The sequence below is a fragment of the Anomaloglossus baeobatrachus genome, chromosome 3, assembly GCF_048569485.1.
Source record: "Anomaloglossus baeobatrachus isolate aAnoBae1 chromosome 3, aAnoBae1.hap1, whole genome shotgun sequence".
Lineage (NCBI taxonomy): Eukaryota > Metazoa > Chordata > Amphibia > Anura > Aromobatidae > Anomaloglossus > Anomaloglossus baeobatrachus.
The window spans coordinates 689309362-689332214 of record NC_134355.1 but is presented as its reverse complement, the minus strand read 5'-3'; the positions used below and the strand labels follow the sequence as shown (position 1 = coordinate 689332214).

General features: G+C 56.2%; 1 protein-coding gene across 4 annotated transcripts in view; it reads left to right on the top strand.

The window, feature by feature from the left end:
* Positions 1-1411: 1411 nt before the first annotated feature.
* Positions 1412-22853, top strand: part of DRC1 (dynein regulatory complex subunit 1) — a 40858-nt gene continuing 19416 nt past the window's right edge. Inside the window, exons 1-5 of one of the 4 annotated variants that reach the window (XM_075341313.1) lie at positions 1412-1516; positions 6182-6299; positions 7236-7323; positions 21958-22070; positions 22307-22490. In XM_075341313.1, the coding sequence (XP_075197428.1) occupies positions 6187-6299; positions 7236-7323; positions 21958-22070; positions 22307-22490 (498 nt within the window). In that variant the 5' untranslated portion in view covers positions 1412-1516; positions 6182-6186. Of the gene's footprint in view, positions 1704-6181; positions 6300-7235; positions 7324-21957; positions 22071-22306; positions 22491-22853 lie in introns of all 4 variants that reach the window. The other 3 variants (XM_075341312.1, XM_075341311.1, XM_075341314.1) reach the window with 3 other exon arrangements.

Sequence of the window (22853 nt, the reverse complement as noted above, 5' to 3'; positions counted from 1 at the left end):
GTGATCTGAATTTTATGTGTGGCATCACTAGGTATGTAAATGTGGTGTGAGATCAGTGGCCCAAAGCCATTTAACCCCTCAAAAACACTGGTTACTTATTCAAATCTGTGAAAACTGGGATTTTTACCACTTTGATGCCAGTTCTGATGCCCAGAACCTGTTTGGGCCAGGCTGGAGTGATCTGAATTTGATGTGTGGCATCACTAGGTATGTAAATGTGGTGTGAGGTCAGTGGCCCAAAGCCATTTAACCCCTCAAAAACACTGGTTACTTATTCAAATCTGTGAAAAGTGGGTTTTGCCCACTTTGATGCCAGTTCTACTGCCCAGAACCTGTTTGGGCCAGGCTGGAGTGATCTGAATTTGATGTGTGGCATCACTAGGTATGTAAATGTGGTGTGAGGTCAGTGGCCCAAAGCCATTTAACCCCTCAAAAACACTGGTTACTTATTCAAATCTGTGAAAACTGGGATTTTTACCACTTTGATGCCAGTTCTGATGCCCAGAACCTGTTTGGGCCAGGCTGGAGTGATCTGAATTTGATGTGTGGCATCACTAGGTATGTAACTGTGGTGTGAGATCAGTGGCCCAAAGCCATTTAACCCCTCAAAAACACCAGTTACTTATTCAAATCTGTGAAAACTGGGGTTTTGCCCACTTTGATGCCAGTTCTGATGCCCAGAACCTGTTTGGGCCAGGCTAAAGTGATCTGAATTTGATGTGTGGCATCACTAGGTATGTAAATGTGGTGTGAGGTCAGTGGCCCAAAGCCATTTAACCCCTCAAAAACACTGGTTACTTATTCAAATCTGTGAAAAGTGGGTTTTGCCCACTTTGATGCCAGTTCTACTGCCCAGAACCTGTTTGGGCCAGGCTGGAGTGATCTGAATTTTATGTGTGGCATCACTAGGTATGTAAATGTGGTGTGAGGTCAGTGGCCCAAAGCCATTTAACCCTTCAAAAACACCAGTTACTTATTCAAATCTGTGAAAACTGGGGTTTTTACCACTTTGATGCCAGTTCTGATGCCCAGAACCTGTTTGGGCCAGGCTGGAGTGATCTGAATTTGATGTGTGGCATCACTAGGTATGTAAATGTGGTGTGAGATTAGTGGCCCAAAGCCATTTAACCCTTTCACTAACATACTTCGGTGCCCACTTTGATGCCCATTTTTTTGCCAGTTTTTTAATTTTCGCAGCTGGTTTTGAGTGTATGTATATTAGGGCTCATCAGTGCATTGTATTTTATTATTGTCATGTGTCATTTTTGTTGATAAATGCATAAAAAACTGAAAAAACTAAATTGCCGAATAAGAAACTGACGAATAAGAAACCAACTTCAGCATCGTGACCGCGCATGCGCTCTACAGCCCGACACTGACCCGACTGCTCATGCGCATTATCTACAGTGTTCTTGTAGGGGGCGGAGTTTCAGAAGATGCGCTGTGATTGGCTGCACGGAGTCGCCTAGTAACAGAACGTAAACAACGCCGGGGAGAGATCAGCTGACGGCAGCGGGTGAGACGTGGGCGCCCGGATGTCGTTATTACCAGGGACCCCGAAAATACTCCGAACCCTGCTCACAGCGGCCCCGGCGCCGGTACTGAGCCTGCTGATACCCTGAGAGCCGGCCCTCACTATACAGATACCGCCATCACTGACGGCGCCCGCTGATACCGCAGACCCGGGACCCTCCACATACCAGGTACCCTGATACAGCCCGCACCCCCCCATATCACAGCCGGTGCCCCTCCATATCACAGCCTGCACCCCCCCCCATATCACAGCCCGCACCCCCCCCCATATCACAGCTGGTGCCCCTCCATATCACAGCCCGCACCCCCCCCCATATCACAGCCCGCACCCCCCCATATCACAGCCCGCACCCCCCCCATATCACAGCCCGCACCCCCCCATATCACAGCCCGCACCCCCCCCCCATATCACAGCCCGCACCCCCCCATATCACAGCCCGCACCCCCCCCATATCACAGCTGGTGCCCCTCCATATCACAGCCCGCACCCCCCCCCATATCACAGCCCGCACCCCCCCATATCACAGCCCGCACCCCCCCCATATCACAGCTGGTGCCCCTCCATATCACAGCCCGCACCCCCCCATATCACAGCCCGCACCCCCCCCATATCACAGCCCGCACCCCCCCATATCACAGCCGGTGCCCCTCCATATCACAGCCCGCACCCCCCCATATTACAGCCCGCACCCCCCCCCATATCACAGCCCGCACCCCCCCATATCACAGCCCGCACCCCCCCCATATCACAGCTGGTGCCCCTCCATATCACAGCCCGCACCCCCCCCCATATCACAGCCCGCACCCCCCCCCATATCACAGCCCGCACCCCCCCATATCACAGCCCGCACCCCCCCCCCATATCACAGCTGGTGCCCCTCCATATCACAGCCCGCACCCCCCCCCATGTCACAGCCCGCACCCCCCCATATCACAGCCCGCACCCCCCCCATATCACAGCTGGTGCCCCTCCATATCACAGCCCGCACCCCCCCCCATATCACAGCCCGCACCCCCCCATATCACAGCCCGCACCCCCCCCATATCACAGCTGGTGCCCCTCCATATCACAGCCCGCACCCCCCCATATCACAGCCCGCACCCCCCCCATATCACAGCCCGCACCCCCCCATATCACAGCCGGTGCCCCTCCATATCACAGCCCGCACCCCCCCATATCACAGCCCGCACCCCCCCCCATATCACAGCCCGCACCCCCCCATATCACAGCCCGCACCCCCCCCATATCACAGCTGGTGCCCCTCCATATCACAGCCCGCACCCCCCCCCATATCACAGCCCGCACCCCCCCCCATATCACAGCCCGCACCCCCCCATATCACAGCCCGCACCCCCCCCCATATCACAGCTGGTGCCCCTCCATATCACAGCCCGCACCCCCCCCCATATCACAGCCCGCACCCCCCCATATCACAGCCCGCACCCCCCCCATATCACAGCTGGTGCCCCTCCATATCACAGCCCGCACCCCCCCCCATATCACAGCCCGCACCCCTCCATATCACAGCCCGCACCCCCCCCATATCACAGCTGGTGCCCCTCCATATCACAGCCCGCACCCCCCCATATCACAGCCCGCACCCCCCCCATATCACAGCCCGCACCCCCCCATATCACAGCCGGTGCCCCTCCATATCACAGCCCGCACCCCCCCATATCACAGCCCGCACCCCCCCCCATATCACAGCCCGCACCCCCCCATATCACAGCCCGCACCCCCCCCATATCACAGCTGGTGCCCCTCCATATCACAGCCCGCACCCCCCCCCATATCACAGCCCGCACCCCCCCCCATATCACAGCCCGCACCCCCCCATATCACAGCCCGCACCCCCCCCATATCACAGCTGGTGCCCCTCCATATCACAGCCCGCACCCCCCCCCATATCACAGCCCGCACCCCCCCATATCACAGCCCGCACCCCCCCCATATCACAGCTGGTGCCCCTCCATATCACAGCCCGCACCCCCCCATATCACAGCCCGCACCCCCCCCATATCACAGCCCGCACCCCCCCATATCACAGCCGGTGCCCCTCCATATCACAGCCCGCACCCCCCCATATCACAGCCCGCACCCCCCCCATATCACAGCCGGTGCCCCTCCATATCACAGCCCGCACCCCCCCATATCACAGCCCGCACCCCCCCCATATCACAGCTGGTGCCCCTCCATATCACAGCCCGCACCCCCCCATATCACAGCCCGCACCCCCCCCATATCACAGCTGGTGCCCCTCCATATCACAGCCCGCACCCCCCCCATATCACAGCTGGTGCCCCTCCATATCACAGCCGGTGCCCCTCCATATCACAGCCGGTGCCCCTCCATATCACAGCCCGCACCCCCCCCATATCACAGCCCGCACCCCCCCCCATATCACAGCCCGCACCCCCCCATATCACAGCCCGCACCCCCCCCATATCACAGCTGGTGCCCCTCCATATCACAGCCCGCACCCCCCCCCATATCACAGCCCGCACCCCCCCATATCACAGCCCGCACCCCCCCCATATCACAGCTGGTGCCCCTCCATATCACAGCCCGCACCCCCCCATATCACAGCCCGCACCCCCCCCATATCACAGCTGGTGCCCCTCCATATCACAGCCCGCACCCCCCCCATATCACAGCTGGTGCCCCTCCATATCACAGCCGGTGCCCCTCCATATCACAGCCGGTGCCCCTCCATATCACAGCCCGCACCCCCCCCATATCACAGCCGGTGCCCCTCCATATCACAGCCTGCACCCCCCCATATCACAGCCTGCACCCCCCCATATCATAGCCGGTGCCCCTCCATATCATAGCCGGTGCCCCTCCATATCACAGCCTGCACCCCCCCATATCACAGCCTGCACCCCCCCATATCACAGCATGCACCCCCCCATATCACAGCCGGTGCCCCTCCATATCACAGCCTGCACCCCCCCATATCACAGCCCGCACCCCCCCATATCACAGCTGGTGCCCCTCCATATCATAGCCGGTGCCCCTCCATATCACAGCCTGCACCCCCCCATATCACAGCATGCACCCCCCCATATCACAGCCGGTGCCCCTCCATATCACAGCCTGCACCCCCCCATATCACAGCTGGTGCCCCTCCATATCACAGCCGGTGCCCCTCCATATCACAGCCCGCACCCCCCCATATCACAGCTGGTGCCCCTCCATATCACAGCCCGCACCCCCCCATATCACAGCTGGTGCCCCTCCATATCACAGCCTGCACCCCCCCATATCACAGCCGGTGCCCCCCCATATCACAGCCTGTGCCCCTCCATATCACAGCCTGCACCCCCCGATATCACAGCCGGTGCCCCTCCATATCACAGCTGGTGCCCCTCCATATCACAGCCGGTGCACCCCCCCATATCACAGCTGGTGCCCCTCCATATCACAGCCTGCACCCCCCCATATCACAGCCGGTGCCCCTCCATATCACAGCCGGTGCCCCTCCATATCACAGCCGGTGCCCCTCCATATCACAGCCTGTGCACCCCCCCATATCACAGCCGGTGCCCCTCCATATCACAGCCGGTGCCCCTCCATATCACAGCCTGCACCCCCCGATATCACAGCCAGTGCCCCTCCATATCACAGCCGGTGCCCCTCCATATCACAGCCGGTGCCCCTCCATATCACAGCCGGTGCCCCTCCATATCACAGCCGGTGCACCCCCCCATATCACAGCTGGTGCCCCTCCATATCACAGCCGGTGCCCCTCCATATCACAGCCTGCGCCCCTCCATATCACAGCCTGCGCCCCTCCATATCACAGCCTGCACCCCCCCATATCACAGCCTGCACCCCCCCATATCACAGCCGGTGCCCCTCCATATCACAGCCGGTGCCCCTCCATATCACAGCTTGCACCCCCCATATCACAGCCGGTGCCCCTCCATATCACAGCCTGCACCCCCCATATCACAGCCCGCACCCCTTATATTACGGCCCGCACCCCCCCATATCACAGCCTGCACCCCCCCATATCACGATCCGACCCCCCCATATCACGATCCGAACCCCCCATATTACGGCCCGCACCCCTATATTAGAGCCCGCGCCCCCCCATATCACAGCCCGCACTCCATATATTACGGCCCGTGCCCCCCTATATCACAGCCCGCATCCTTCATATTACAGCCAACACCCCCCATATTACAGCCCGCACCTCTCATATTACGGCCCCCACCCCTCCATATCACAGCCTGAACCCCCACATCACAGCCCGCACCCCCTATATTACGGCCTGCACCCCGCATATTACGGCCCGTGCCCCCATATCACGGCCCATGCCCCCCATATCACAGCCCATCAGCAACTCCTCTCATAGAGAACACACAGGAGCGGCCGAGCCCAGGGGTCACCGTGCACCATCACTATGGGGGCGTCCATCGAGGGAAGCTGCGCCCTCTGCCCGGGGGTCACCGTACACCATCACTATGGGGGCGTCCATCGAGGGAAGCTGCGCCCTCCACCCAGGGGCACCGAATCCCTGCAGAGTGGGGGCAGGGAAGTGACAACTGCGGGGGCTGCAGTTCTGACTCGGTGGTTGTCAGCGCTCGGTCCTCCTCCGGCAGTGCCGGTGATCCCTCACTTCTGCCTCTTCCATCCCCACAGACACCATGGAGGGCGCGGACACGGCCACCTCTGGGCCATCGCTGGACTCCGAGGACCAACAAAAGCGGATCCAGGCGCGGAGGCTCCGGATCGCGGCCAGGATCGAAACCAAACGCTGGTGAGACGCGGGGCTTATTCCGCAAATCCGGCTGTCGCTCCGCCTCCACCGGTCAGCACGGTTATCCTGGGGGAATGAAATGATTGCAGAGGCAAAGTTGCAGTGTAAAGCATGGGGGACAGACTGCACATTGAGCGTCTAGTAAGATAGAAGGTAGATTATAGATTAATGGAGACTCCTGCAGACAGGTCATCCAAACAGGGGAGACCTGATCAGCCAGAGCTGAAATCTGATCAAGCAGAGCTGCAGTGTAAAGCATTTAAAGACGGAGGTGCAGCATAAGGACATGGGAGGGGATTTCAGACAACCCCAGACCGTGCAGCTAAGCCGGAGTCACAAATCATGGCGGAGACTCAAGAGTAGAGTAATGTGTAAGGAGCCTGAAGAAGCAGCGCTGCAGTGTAAAGCATGGGGGACAGCAGCAGCAAGAGACTCAAGAGCGAGGAGGGGGATTCAGACAACCCCAGACCGTGCAATCCTGAGGGGGACTCAAAAGAGTAGAGTATTATGTAAGGAGCCTGAACAAGCAGCGCTGCAGTGTAAAGCATGGGGGACAGAGCAGGAACAAGAGACTCAAGAGCGAGGAGGGGGGATTCAGACAACCCCAAGCCATGCAACTTAGCGGAACTCTGAACAAGCAGTGCTGAAGTGTAAAGCAAGAGGAGACAGAACAGCAGCTTGAGACGTAGCGGAGTTCAGATCACATATTTTCCAAATATATTCAGCAAATATGCACAAGCAGAGCTGCAGTGTAAAGCATGGCGGATAGGCTGTTACTATTTTCCACCTCATAACATTGCATTGCATCATGGGAGATGTAGTCCAGTTTATAGACCAGACCACTATCCTATATTTGACATGGTCGCTACTGCTCCCAGCATCCATCACAGCTGTACATGTGTACGCGGTCATGTGTGTTCTTCTCGCCCGGCGCAGGGAGGCTCGCGGAGAAGACCCCGGCACCGCAGCGGAGCACAAAGAGACGCCTCGCAAGAGCCACAAGCAGATGGACGCCAGCCGGCAGGTGAGGGTCTCCGGGTCGTGGGCGGCCATTGTTATGTCAGTACACACTGCAGTCCTAGCATTCCGCTCATGCATCAGGAGGCACAGGATGAGCAGCACAGGAGAAGTGTGAGGACGTAGAAGAGGCCGTGGTAGATATTGCTGTCCATCAGTCGCACATTCCTGACATTTCTACAATCACTGGTGCCGACGTCCTCAGCTGGAGGGGCCCTTGACCGGCGGCGAGACCCCTAGGTGCAAACATTCCTGAGATTCTTATGGTCCGGGGCACCCTCCTATAGTCAGGGACCCTCCTGTGTGGGGGGCACAGCGCCGCTCCTCCATACCCCTCTTATCTCACTGATTAGTGCAGAGCTTCTGCCTCCAGGAAGTGTCTCATAAAGTAAAGATGAGGAACTTTCCTTTATTCCGGAGGTTCCATCAAGATTGCAAATTATTTCCTTGTCTATTAGGCCTCGGTCCCTGCAAAACACACACGTGTCCTTGTGTGTGTTCAGCGTGTGCTATCCGTGTGACATCCGCATAGCACACGGAGAGCATGAGCTGCTATACTTACCTGTCTCCGGTGCTGCTGCTGCTTCCGGTCCAAGGTGCAGTGAATATGCAATGAGCATAATGAGCGGGACCAGAAGCAGCAGCAGCGCCGGAGACATCAGCGGCGGAGAAGGTGAGTATAGGAAAGCATTTTATTTCACAGACACGGGTTTTCTCCGGTACGTGTCACACAGATCACATCAGTGTGCGGGCCGTGTGACGTCCGTGCTACTGGAGAAAAACGGACACGGGGATAATCGGAGCCCCGATTCCCTGGATCAGTGGGGTCCCAGTGTGAAGGTAGCCTGGGCTATAGGCTGTTTGTTCAAATGTAATAAGCTGATCTGTGTGTGTATATAATCAAAGTACAGATGTCGTTGCATAATTATGTTTGTCTATATAACAATCGCATAGAAGCTTCATAATATGATTCTAAGATGTGCGTACAGCAAGGTGTTAACGGAGATAACAAAGCCATAATGCAGAATGAACAAAGAAGTATTCATAACACACTGAGAGAATTTATAATCTGTTGGTTCTCACCATCTGGGATGTGGGTTGTTCACTCCTTGTTCTTGCTCCAAGGTCAAATGTTGTATTGTATAATCATAATTTTCAATACATAAGCCAGTAGCAAGCTGATGACGTACTATATGGACATTGCTGGTTATCTCTGACCAATCAGGGACAATGTTGAACTGAATAACTGTGTGTATTTTATAATATACGGATCAGAAGAGGCTTTGGGCTTTGAGCTTCTCCCGGATAGAGACACGTCTCTGTGTGGTCCTCATACATACATCTGCACAGATTTGATTTGTACTCCGACTCTGTGACCCTGAAGACCCCTTAGTGGTCTCCCCCAACACCAGCTGTCGGACCCCCAGAGACTGGGAAGTTATCCTCTATGTAAGGCCTCCTTCACATGTCCGTGTTTCTGGTACATGTGACGTCCGTTTTCACACGCACCGAAGACACTGACACACGTAGACCCATTAAAGTCAAGGGGTGTTTCTTTGTCGCTCCTAATTGGGAGACCCAGACAATTGGGTGTATAGCTACTGCCTCCGGAGGCCACACAAAGTATTACACTTAAAAGTGTAAGGCCCCTCCCCTTCTGCCTATACACCCCCCGTGGGATCACGGGCTCCTCAGTTTTCATGCTTTGTGCGAAGGAGGTCAGACATACACGCATAGCTCCACTGTTTAGTCAGCAGCAGCTGCTGACTATGTCGGATGGAAGAAAAGAGGGCCCATACTAGGGCCCCCAGCATGCTCCCTTCTCACCCCACTTTTTGTCGGCGGTGTTTGTTAAGGTTGAGGTACCCATTGCGGGTACGGAGGCTGGAGCCCACATGCTGTTTTCCTTCCCCATCCCCCTTAGGGCTCTGGGTGAAGTGGGATTTTACCGGTCTCCAGGCACTGAGACCGAGCTCCATCCACAGCCCCTGGAGAATCTGCTGGAATGGAGCTGAGTATCGTCAGGGACAGGCCCTGCTACGTCAAGGTACTCTGTGTCCCCGTACATATCGCGCGCACACCGCAGCGTTGCTGGGTGTGTTAGTGCGCCGGGGACAACAGCGCTGCGCGCTGGTGCCATTCCTATCCACAGCTTTGCTGAGAGGGGACATGTATTTGAAACTGCCGCGCGGCCGCTGTTGTCAGTTTTTTCGCTGCGGCGCGGCTGGGACTTGTGGTGCGCCGGGGACTTCCGCGCTGGCCGTGCATATATCACGGCCGCGCTTATTACTCGAGTCCCCGGCTTTTTGCGGCCTAGTTTCGTTTCGTTCCCGCCCCCAGGCCTGCCAGTCAGGGGAAGGGCGGGACGCTGTACAGAACGTCAGCGCAGAGGGCTGGAGTCTGCTTTGCATACTCCAGCCCTCACACTGGGCACAGTGGGACGCCAGTTTCCCGCACTTTGTTTGAGGCACGCCCACGGTCCGCCCCTCTTCACAGGACGCCGGCAGCCATTCCTGTGTGCAGTCTGAGCTGGAGAGAGGAGACTGGGAGACCCAGACACGGGATTCTGGTGCCCACACACCCGCTTTTCAGCGGGCGGTAAGCTGCCCTCAAGGGCTGACCCCCACTGGTGCCGAAGTGTATATTTGTATTTTTTGCTTGCAGCTATACATTGCACTGTACGGCAAAAAGCAAGGGTGCCAAGGCACAGGCTTTCTATGCTGCTTGTACCGCATGTGGGGCTGTTCTACCGGCAGGGTCCACTGACCCCCATTGTGTGCAGTGCTCGGCCCCTGTGGCACTTGCTCGGCCGGGGCCTCTGCTGGAGGTGACCCAGGCAGAACCTCCTGTGAATACTGTCCAGGTGACAGGGACGGAGTTTGCAGTTTTTGCTGACAGATTGTCTGTGACTATGACTAAAATTCTTGAAACATTGCAGTCCAGACCGGTAACTCAGACCATGGACACTGTTAACTCATTGCTCCCTGGTCTCCCTCAGTTGGAACAGCTCCGGGATCCGGGGGTGTCACTTGCATCCCAGGGTGATGGCTCTGACACGGACGACAGTCCCAGACAGCCTAAGCGAGCTCGCTGGGAACGGCCCTCGACTTCATCACACTGGTCAGGGTCCCAGCAGGAGGACTCTCTGTATGATGAGGCAGAGGTAGCGGATCAGGATTCTGATCCTGAGACCGCTCTCAATTTGGATACACCTGATGGTGACGCCATAGTGAATGATCTTATAGCGTCCATCAATAAAATGTTGGACATTTCTCCCCCTGCTCCTCCAGTGGAGGAGTCAGCTGCACAGCAGGAGAAATTCCATTTCAGGTATCCCAAGCGGAAATTAAGTGTATTTCTGGACCACTCTGACTTTAGAGAGGCAATCCAGAAACACCACGCTTATCCGGATAAGCGTTTTTCCAAGCGGCTTAAGGATACACGTTATCCTTTTCCCCCTGACGTGGTCAAGGGCTGGACCCAGTGTCCCAAGGTGGATCCTCCAATCTCCAGGCTTGCGGCTAGATCCATAGTTGCAGTGGAAGATGGGGCTTCACTTAAAGATACCACTGACAGGCAGATGGAGCTCTGGTTGAAATCCATCTATGAGGCTATTGGCGCGTCATTGGCTCCGGCATTCGCAGCCGTATGGGCACTCCAAGCTATTTCAGCTGGTCTTGCACAGATTGACACGGTCACACGTACATCTGCTCCGCAGGTGGCATCCTTAACCTCTCAAATGTCTGCATTTGCGTCTTACGCGATTAATGCTGTCCTAGACTCTACGAGCCGTACGGCAGTGGCGTCCGCCAACTCCGTAGTTTTACGCAGAGCCTTGTGGTTAAGAGAATGGAAGGCAGATTCTGCTTCCAAAAAGTGTTTAACCAGTTTGCCATTTTCTCGTGACCGACTGTTTGGGGAGCGCTTAGATGAAATCATTAAACACTCCAAGGGTAAAGATTCATCTTTACCTCAGCCCAGACAAAATAAACCCCAACAGAGGAGAGGACAGTCGGGGTTTCGGTCCTTTCGAGGCTCAGGCAGGTCCCAATTCTCCTCGTCCAAAAGGACTCAAAAGGATCAGAGGAGCTCAGATTCTTGGCGGACTCAGTCACGCCCAAAAAAGACAGCCGGAAGACCCGCTACCAAGGCGGCTTCCTCATGACTTTCGGCCTCCTCTCTCCGCATCCTCGGTCGGTGGCAGGCTCTCCCGCTTTGGCGACATTTGGCTGCCACAGGTCACAGACCGTTGGGTGAGAGACATTCTGTCTCACGGGTACAGGATAGAGTTCAGCTCTCGTCCTCCAACTCGCTTCTTCAGAACTTCTCCACCTCCCGACCGAGCCGATGCTCTGCGGCTAGCGGTGTCCACTCTAAAAGCGGAAGGAGTGGTGACCCCCGTTCCTCTTCAGGAACAAGGTCACGGTTTTTACTCCAACTTGTTTGTGGTGCCAAAAAAGGACGGGTCATTCCGTCCCGTTCTGGATCTAAAACTGCTCAACAAGCACGTAAAAACCAGGCGGTTCCGAATGGAATCCCTTCGCTCCGTCATCGCCTCAATGTCTCAAGGAGATTTCCTAGCATCTATAGACATCAAGGATGCTTATCTCCACGTGCCGATTGCTCCAGAGCACCAGCGTTTTCTACGCTTTGTTATAGGGGACGAACACCTTCAGTTCGTAGCTCTGCCTTTCGGGCTGGCGACAGCCCCACGTGTCTTCACCAAGGTCATGGCAGCAGTAGTAGCAGTCCTCCACTCTCAAGGTCACTCTGTGATCCCGTATTTGGACGATCTACTTGTCAAGGCACCCTCTCAAGAGGCATGCCAACACAGCCTGAACGTTGCGCTGGAGACTCTCCAGAGTTTCGGGTGGATCATCAACTTTTCAAAGTCAAATCTAACTCCGACCCAATCGCTAACATATCTTGGCATGGAGTTTCATACTCTCTCAGCGATAGTGAAGCTTCCGCTGGACAAACAGCGTTCACTACAGACAGGGGTGCAATCTCTCCTTCAAGGCCAGTCTCACCCCTTGAGACGCCTCATGCACTTCCTAGGGAAGATGGTAGCAGCAATGGAAGCAGTCCCTTTCGCGCAGTTTCATCTCCGTCCACTACAATGGGACATTCTCCGCCAATGGGACGGGAAGTCGACGTCCCTCGACAGAGACGTCTCCCTTTCTCAGGCGGCCAAGGAATCTCTTCGGTGGTGGCTTCTTCCCACCGCTTTGTCGAAAGGAAAGTCCTTTCTACCCCCATCCTGGGAGGTAGTCACGACAGACGCGAGTCTATCAGGGTGGGGAGCAGTGTTTCTCCACCACAGGGCTCAAGGGACGTGGACTCAGGAAGAGTCCACCCTTCAGATCAATGTTCTAGAAATCAGAGCAGTGTATCTTGCCCTACAAGCCTTCCAGCAGTGGCTGGAAGGCAAGCAGATCCGAATTCAGTCGGACAACTCCACAGCGGTAGCGTACATCAACCACCAAGGTGGAACACGCAGTCGGCAAGCCTTCCAGGAAGTCCGACGGATTCTGACGTGGGTGGAAGACACGGCTTCCACCATATCCGCAGTTCACATCCCAGGCGTGGAAAACTGGGAAGCAGACTTCCTCAGTCGCCAGGGTATGGACGCAGGGGAATGGTCCCTTCACCCGGATGTGTTTCAGGAGATCTGTCGCCGCTGGGGGATGCCGGACGTCGACCTGATGGCGTCACGGCACAACAACAAGGTCCCGGCTTTCATGGCACGGTCTCACGATCACCGAGCTCTGGCGGCAGACGCCTTAGTTCAAGATTGGTCGCAATTCCGGCTACCTTATGTGTTCCCACCTCTGGCATTGTTACCCAGAGTGCTGCGCAAGATCAGGGCCGACTGCCGTCGCGCCATCCTCGTCGCTCCAGACTGGCCGAGGAGATCGTGGTACCCAGATCTGTGGCACCTCACGGTAGGCCAACCATGGGCACTACCAGAACGACCAGACTTGCTATCTCAAGGGCCGTTTTTCCACCTGAATTCTGCGGCCCTGAACCTGACTGTGTGGCCATTGAGTCCTGGATCCTAGCGTCTTCAGGATTATCTCGAAAGGTTATTACCACCATGAGACAGGCTAGAAAACCATCCTCCGCCAAGATCTACCACAGGACGTGGAAGATATTCTTATCTTGGTGCGCTGCTCAGGGAGTTTCTCCCTGGCCTTTTGCATTGCCTACTCTTCTTTCCTTCCTGCAATCCGGATTGGAAAAAGGTTTGTCGCTCAGCTCCCTTAAAGGACAAGTCTCAGCGCTATCTGTATTTTTTCAGAAACGCCTAGCACGACTTACTCAGGTACGCACGTTCCTGCAAGGAGTTTGTCATATCGTCCCTCCTTACAAGCGGCCGTTAGAGCCCTGGGATCTGAACAAGGTTCTAATTGCTCTCCAGAAGCCGCCTTTCGAGCCTATGAAGGATGTTTCCCTTTCTCGTCTTTCACAGAAAGTGGCCTTTCTAGTAGCGGTCACGTCTCTTCGGAGAGTGTCCGAGCTAGCGGCGCTCTCATGCAAATCTCCCTTCCTGGTGTTTCACCAGGACAAGGTGGTTCTACGTCCGATTCCTGAGTTTCTCCCTAAGGTGGTATCCCCCTTTCATCTCAATCAGGATGTCACATTACCTTCCTTGTGTCCTCATCCAGTTCATCAATTTGAGAAAGGTTTGCATTTGTTGGATCTGGTCAGAGCACTCAGGATCTACATTTCCCGCACGGCGCCCTTACGCCGCTCGGATGCACTCTTTGTCCTTGTCGCTGGTCAGCGTAAAGGGTCGCAAGCTTCCAAATCCACCCTGGCTCGGTGGATCAAGGAACCAATTCTTGAAACCTACCGTTCTGCGGGGCTTCCGGTTCCTTCAGGGCTGAAGGCCCATTCTACCAGAGCCGTGGGTGCGTCCTGGGCATTACGGCACCAGGCTACGGCTCAGCAGGTGTGCCAGGCGGCTACCTGGTCGAGTCTGCACACCTTTACCAAGCATTATCAGGTGCATACCTACGCTTCGGCGGACGCCAGCCTAGGTAGACAAGTCCTTCAGGCGGCGGTTGCCCACCTGTAGGACAGGGCTGTTTGATGGCCCTATCACGAGGTATTCTTTTACCCACCCAGGGACTGCTTTTGGACGTCCCAATTGTCTGGGTCTCCCAATTAGGAGCGACAAAGAAGAAGGGAATTTTGTTTACTTACCGTAAATTCCTTTTCTTCTAGCTCCAATTGGGAGACCCAGCACCCGCCCTGTTTTCTTAGGGATTTTTGTTTTTTTCGGGTACACATGTTGTTCATGTTGAATGGTTTCAGTTCTCCGATGTTCTTCGGATTGAATTTGTCTTTAAACCTGTTATTGGCTTTCCTCCTTCTTGCTTTTGCACTAAAACTGAGGAGCCCGTGATCCCACGGGAGGGTGTATAGGCAGAAGGGGAGGGGCCTTACACTTTTAAGTGTAATACTTTGTGTGGCCTCCGGAGGCAGTAGCTATACACCCAATTGTCTGGGTCTCCCAATTGGAGCTAGAAGAAAAGGAATTTACGGTAAGTAAACAAAATTCCCTTCTTTCCCGTGGACCATGTGGAGCACACGGACACATGCATGCTCCACACGGTCCATGGGAAAATACCATTGATTTTAATAGGTCTTCGTGTGTCCGTGTCTCCGGTACGTGTGAAAACGGACGTCACATGTACCGGAAACACGGACGTGTGAAGGGAGGCCTTACATAGAGGATAACTTCCCAGTCTCTGGGGTCCGACTGCTGGGACCCCAATGATCCAGGGAATCGGGGCTCTGATTATCCCCGTGTGGATCCTGCGCACTGACAATGTGGCGCCCCTGACCTGGTCAGGCACCACTGAGTACTGCACCCATGCTGGGGACAGTACAATACAGGTAATCCAGAAGGCTGACCGAGGTGTGACTACACAGGCGCATAGTGATCAGGTCTCACACATGTACCTTTGAGAGGACCCCTGGGGATCCCAGGAGGGGGCAAAGCCTTCACCTCCACTGGAATAGTGGAGGGGGCCAAAAGCCTCCATCTCCACTCAAGGGGTGTGGTAAGAGAGCCTGGTTGCTAGGTGGCGTAGGCAAGAACAGGAGAGGAGGAGCAGTGAGCCGGCTTAGTGCAGAGTCCAGGGAGCTCAGAGAGGAGCAGACCCCTGGGGCTGTTGCAGTCTAACAGCGCCCGCGCAGTGGCTACCGACGGGGGAGAACGGTCACCTAGGAGTGCTACCCGAAATCCATCTTCAGCTAAAGAGAGAGCACGGAGTGGGAAGTAAGGAGACTGCTAGGGAGTACCAGGCCCAAACGGGCGGCAGATCCCGGAGCGGGGATAGATCCACCTTTCCTTGCTAAACCTGCCGGTGTGGGGCCCTCAAAGCCCACACCACAACACCCAAAAGCCGCAGCCACGTAGCCACAGTTAGGGCCCATAGTTCACAGGAGGCAAGCAGCTGGAGTGATCTGGTCCAGGCGACAAGCAAACGGCAACCAAACGAAGGGGAGAGAGGCATCAGCAACTTCCCTGGGTGACCCCCATAGGGACTAAAAGTCGGGGTTACCCCAAAACGCAAAGGGCTAAGGAAGGCGAGTCGGTAGTCACCCTCATCAGTCAGCCTGGAGGACACCTGGTTCCAGCCTGGTTCATCCCAGCTACGCCCGGGTTACTCACTCTGCCACCTTCCGTGAGTAAAACCCCTGAAAGACATTTAGCTTGTGTGGAGTTATTCTGCGCCTTGTGGTTCTACACACCTACACAGGGCCCTGGGGCTTGCCTCACTCTCAGGAGGATACTCCAACTGACTGCACCTATCATCAGCCCCAGGCACCCTTAATCTGCAGTGGCGGTCCCCACTGACCGCAATTCTGAGAGTGGCGTCACGACAAATAGAAGATTTCCTACCGGTGACAGGATCCAGACTGACAGCGGAGTCCCTGAAGGTAATGCACCGACACAGCGTACCCGGGGCTCGACATCTGGCGTCACGAACAGGATAAGGACTAGACCTGTCCAGACAGGTGACCATGTGCCTGGGCGGTCCGCTTGAAAAATTGGAAGCGCCGCCATATTGCCACCATGAAAAGCGCGCTGAAAAACAACAGCAGCCCGCGCTGGAAGAAGTTACCGCCCACGAAGAGGTGTGGCTACCCAGAGATCCCCTGCAGAGTCCTGACCTCGCAAGTGAAGAGAGCGGAAGCGTTCAGAGACGTCGGGACAGAAAGGGAGCCAGAAGTCTGCTGTTAGAGGAAAAAGACGCAGAGGAAATGGCGTCTGAACACAGAGACCCAGAGCCAGGCTCCGCTGCCTGGTGGTGTCGGGAGCTTGCCGAGTTCTGCGATCAACTGGAAGCCAGGGTCGGAAGGCAGATCAGAGAGGGACGTGCGGAGTTCCTGGGAATGACCGCGGCGGTTCGGGTCTATGAAGAGAGAGCCGCGCGCCGAGTGCCAGACCGAGCGGCGACGACTCCGGCCCCGATGATGCTACCGATGGGTGAGTCCAGTGTTGCCCCTGCCAGCCCGGATGCCCCGACCCCTGCTGCCATGCCCGCGGTCCCTGAAGAGGCGTCCGGCGCGGCGACGCTGAAGCAGGCCGCAGCCACGCCGGGTGCGGCCCGCCAAGCCCAGATCGCTGCAGCGACGCCCAGCCCAGCCTGCAAAGATCCCATCGCAGCTGCGACGCCAATCCAGGCCGCGACAGCGGCGCCGATCCAGGCCGCCGCCATGTCAGGCGCGGCCCGCCAAGACCAGGCCGCCGCCATGTCAGGCGCGGCCCGCCAAGACCAGGCCGCCGCCATGTCAGGCGCGGCCCGCCAAGACCAGGCCGCCGCCATGTCAGGCGCGGCCCGCCAAGACCAGGCCGCCGCCATGTCAGGCGCGGCCCGCCAAGACCAGGCCGCCGCCATGTCAGGCGCGGCCCGCCAAGACCAGGCCGCCGCCATGTCAGGCGCGGCCCGCCAAGACCAGGCCGCCGCCATGTCAGGCGCGGCCCGCCAAGACCAGGCCGCCGCCATGTCAGGCGCGGCCCACAAAGACAAGAAGGTACCTCTGTTTACCCCGGCCCGCAAGGCCAGAGCGGACACCGCTCCCCAGTCCAAGGAAGTCCCTGCTAGGAAGTCCCTGATAGGTGCGGACCCCGAATACTGGAGACTGAAGGCTGACCTGGAGGCCAAGTTCCCACAGGAGATGGTGGACCGGTATCTGCTCCCTCCGCACACCCCCAAGGCGACTCCTGCAGCAAACACGCCAAAGAGTCCCCCGCCCGGGCCTGCTGATGAAAGTCCATCCCCAGCACTGCCACGACAGGAGTGTTCAGAAGAACTAAGGGGGAGAGGAGGACAGAAGGCTGAGGAGCTGACCCCGGAGCCACCAGCAGTGGATTCATACCCCGAGCCAGAGATGTTGCCATACTCCCGCTGGGACGAAGAAGACCCGATACCTTCCGCTGAAGAAGATTTGCCCAAAAGCCTCACCTGGGAGCTTGTAAGCTGTACCCCGCAGAATCCAGTCCGCAAGACACGGCGCCGTAGCAGAACCCAGTCTTTCCCTGCACCACAGTCTCCAGAACAGAAAGATGAAATCACGGCCAGAGACTTGGAGGAGAAACGGTTCCTGAGAAGAGCCAAAGCCCAGGTCAGAGGACCCCTTTGTCGAGGAGTAGTGGAAGATTTCAGCCTAAAATCAGGATACGGCTTTATAGTAGCACCTGGTATGAAAGAAGGCATTTTTGTCAACAGAAGAGACGTTAGAGCTCATTTGCCCAGAGGACATCCTGGAAGGAACCTAAGGATGGGAGACACAGTGCAATTTACAATGCATCAAGGAGAAAGAGGCTGGTATGCACTCGATGTTACACCATGTCCTAAAGAAAAAGAAACAGACACAGAAGAAGAAAGGAAAGACAGAGATAGAGAAAGAACAGATAAGGAACCTACTGATGAGACCACCACGGACGATGAAAGAGGTCAAGGAAGCAACAGGTGCCGCAGCCCTACAGGCCCAAGCCCTGGTGAGGAGGAATCCACATAAAGCAAGAAAAGTAAAGTACAGAAGTTACCAGTTTGAAAAGTTTTGCAACGTTACTGTTTAAGAGATGTGCCCACATAAACTAATGTGAGAAATGAACCTTAAGGCTATGAACTGGCTATAGCCACAAACTCTCGCAGTGTAAATAGTTACACCAGAGGTACCACCACCAGAGCCAGCCTGTTTAGGGGCTTGGCTCGTCTGCAACCAGGGAGCACGTCCGTTATGGGGCCTTGGCTCACCTGCAACCAGAGAGCATGCCTGTTTATGGGGCCTGGCTCTCCACCACAAAGAGGGTACCTGGTCAGCACCAACTGTGGAGGCCGCCTCTACATCCTGCCAGAAGAGGCTGAAGGCGCGGCTCCACCAGGCCAGGTATGCCCTGAAAACCACCAGACCATGAAAGCCGCCTCTACATCCTGCCAGAAGTGGCTGAAGGCGCGGCCAACGTGAAAGGGTTTGGGTGGGTTAACGGACTTGTGGGTGGAGGGTGGTGATGTATGGTACCTGGTGGTTTTAAAAATGTTTTACATGTTTTAATGTTTTATGCATGCCTTTTAAAATGTTGTCTTGCAGCCCGAGGACGTGCTGGTGATAACTAAGGGGGAATGTGGCGCCCCTGACCTGGTCAGGCACCACTGAGTACTGCACCCATGCTGGGGACAGTACAATACAGGTAATCCAGAAGGCTGACCGAGGTGTGACTACACAGGCGCATAGTGATCAGGTCTCACACATGTACCTTTGAGAGGACCCCTGGGGATCCCAGGAGGGGGCAAAGCCTTCACCTCCACTGGAATAGTGGAGGGGGCCAAAAGCCTCCATCTCCACTCAAGGGGTGTGGTAAGAGAGCCTGGTTGCTAGGTGGCGTAGGCAAGAACAGGAGAGGAGGAGCAGTGAGCCGGCTTAGTGCAGAGTCCAGGGAGCTCAGAGAGGAGCAGACCCCTGGGGCTGTTGCAGTCTAACAGCGCCCGCGCAGTGGCTACCGACGGGGGAGAACGGTCACCTAGGAGTGCTACCCGAAATCCATCTTCAGCTAAAGAGAGAGCACGGAGTGGGAAGTAAGGAGACTGCTAGGGAGTACCAGGCCCAAACGGGCGGCAGATCCCGGAGCGGGGATAGATCCACCTTTCCTTGCTAAACCTGCCGGTGTGGGGCCCTCAAAGCCCACACCACAACACCCAAAAGCCGCAGCCATGTAGCCACAGTTAGGGCCCATAGTTCACAGGAGGCAAGCAGCTGGAGTGATCTGGTCCAGGCGACAAGCAAACGGCAACCAAACGAAGGGGAGAGAGGCATCAGCAACTTCCCTGGGTGACCCCCATAGGGACTAAAAGTCGGGGTTACCCCAAAACGCAAAGGGCTAAGGAAGGCGAGTTGGTAGTCACCCTCATCAGTCAGCCTGGAGGACACCTGGTTCCAGCCTGGTTCATCCCAGCTACGCCCGGGTTACTCACTCTGCCACCTTCCGTGAGTAAAACCCCTGAAAGACATTTAGCTTGTGTGGAGTTATTCTGCGCCTTGTGGTTCTACACACCTACACAGGGCCCTGGGGCTTGCCTCACTCTCAGGAGGCTACTCCAACTGACTGCACCTATCATCAGCCCCAGGCACCCTTAATCTGCAGTGGCGGTCCCCACTGACCGCAATTCTGAGAGTGGCGTCACAACAAATAGAAGATTTCCTACCGGTGACAGGATCCAGCTGCGTGGAGTCCCTGAAGGTAATGCACCGACACAGCGTTCTCGGGGCTTCACAACACTGCAATCATTCTTCTCTCCGGAGGTCCCATTAACAATGAATGTAGTGTCAGTGCGCAGGAACCACACCGCTCCAGTCACACCTCCTCAGAGGGGTCCCAGCAGTCAGCCCCGCGGAGATTGGGACGGTATCCTTTATCTAATACACAGGGGATACCTTTTGAACTTGCTTTCTTTAGTGGGCATTACCCAAAACTGGACGACCTAAAAAAAATGAGGAAAAATTGTCCGGGTGGTCCCAAGAGTCCAATAGCAACATTAAAGGAGCTGCAGGAATTTCTGTCCAGTCCTGGTTGTGTCCTGCATGTGACAACAATCTCCCATATTTTTCATATGTCCGGCCTGTGGGGGAGGGGGGGGGGGGATGGAGCCATTTGTTACAGAGAAAACCATCCAGGTCCGGCCAAAACCTCCATCATGTCTGCTAAAAGCAAAATACGTATTATGTCTGATGGGACTGAGGGGGAACTTTTTGGCCTTAATTACACAAGGTGCAAAGCCGACACTGCACACCTCCCCACAGTGAGGAATGGTGGAGGCAGCTTTGGGGCTGTTTTTCAGCAGCTGGATCTGGAGCTTTAGTCAAAGGGGGAGGGGATTACAGACAGAACAAATATCTGTCAAAACCTTCCGGCTTCTGCTAAAAAGCTGAAGATGAGGAGGAAGGTCAATGACAACGACCCTCGGTGACCTCCAAATCGGCAAAAGAACGGAATGGCTTCTCCAGAAGAAGATGGAAGCTCTGGAGCGACCGAGATCGGAGTCCAAGGGAAACTTTGCGGTGACCTGAGGAGGGCGCTGTACACAGGAGGAGCGGGCGAAGATCACCAATTCCAGACATGATATCCCCCGACCCAGAGACGCTGCCAGAAGCTCACATGGGACTTCACCAAGTATTAGTGCAAGGGTGTGGAGACTTATGCAACCACATTATTTATGGTCTTTTATTTTTCTTTTTCCACCTGAAATGATTCCATTTTTGTCATTCATCATCTCCACGATCACAAGAACGGTGAAATAAGCTCGGAAATTAGTCTTCTTGGTAGGATTATTTTTCCTGACAGAAATCTGATATTTTTACCAGGGGCGTGTAGACTTTATATCAACTGTGGTATATGGTGCAGTGAGGGAAGATACTGGCGCCCTCTGGAGGCCCGTGCTGTCACCTGCAGTGAATGATCCCAGACACAGTTATCGATGCCCGTCGTTTGCAGGAAAAATAATTAAGAGGCTCGGTGCAGCGCTTATTGCACCCCCGAGGCTGCCGGAGACCTCCGAGGCTGCCGGAGATCTCCATGACTGCCGAAGACCTCCATGACTGCCGGAGACCTCCGAGGCTGCCGGAGACCTCCGAGGCTGCCGGAGACCTCCATGACTGCCAAAGACCTCCATGGCTGCCGGAGACCTCCATGACTGCCAAAGACCTCCATGACTGCAAAAGACCCCCGAGGTTGCCGGAGACCTCCGAGGCTGCCGGAGACCTCCGAGGCTGCCAAAGACCTCCATGACTGCCAAAGACCTCAGAGGCTGCCGGAGACCTCCTTGACTGCCAAAGACCTCCATGACTGCCAAAGACCTCCATGACTGCCAAAGACCTCCGAGGCTGCCGGAGACCTCCGTGGCTGCAGAAGACCTCCAAGGCTGCAGAAGACCTCCGAAGCTGCTGAAGATCTTGCACATAAATCGGACATCACATTACAGGCAGAGCGCCCAAGCTGAGACCAGAAAGTGTCCATAGAGGGGGTGGGGGTCGGCTGTGCCTCCGGCAACATTTTCAGTTTATTTCCTTACCTTTCCTGCAATTTTACTTGACATTTTCCATTTGTGGTTCTGTTTCCCGTCAGCGGCTGAGCAAACTGGTGAGCGATGGGACCGGACTGGTGACCAACATCCAGGTGGCGGCAGATGCCAGAGAGACGCAGCGGAGGGCCGAGGAGAAGGAGATGAGGAGGCTGAGGTGAGGCCACTTAAAGAGGCGACCCCGGCGTTAGAGGCCGGTCCTCGGGGTGCAGCTCCACCGCGGGTGTGGGGACCCGGAATACGGATGGTGGTCTCCATCCATCAGACATGTCTGGGCTCTCGTGTGCAGACGAGCCCTGCAGTAAGCGGCTCTCCGGTCTCCGTATTGGACGCCCCTGGGACGATCACACCGGCTTCTTCTCCACCTTCACTTACATGTTTTTTTGTCTTCAGGGTCCAGAAAATAGACAGCGAAGCCAATAGCAGCTTTGAGGAGTTTGAAGACATCACCAAGAAATGGCTGCTGAGCGGAGAGAAGCGTCTGCCGCATGAGCTGTGGGCCCTGCTGGACTCGCAACAGCAGCAGTGCGGCCAGATGATCGAGGACAAGAACTGCCTGATCGGGGAGCTGCAGCAGGTGAGCCCCCCGCAGGACCGCCCAGCCACAGCCCGCAGGACCGCCCAGCCACAGCCCGCAGGACCGCCCAGCCACAGCCCACAGGGCCGCCCAGCCACAGCCCGCAGGGCCGCCCAGCCACAGCCAACAGGGCCGCCCAGCCACAGCTCACAGGCTTCGCCATCATATACCGCCCAGCCACAGCCCGCAGGCTTCGCCATCATATACCGCCCAGCCACAGCCCGCAGGCTCCGCCATCATATACCGCCCAGCCACAGCCCGCAGGCTCCGCCATCATATACCGCCCAGCCACAGCCCGCAGGCTCCGCCATCATATACCGCCCAGCCACAGCCTGCAGGCTCCGCCATCATATACCGCCCAGC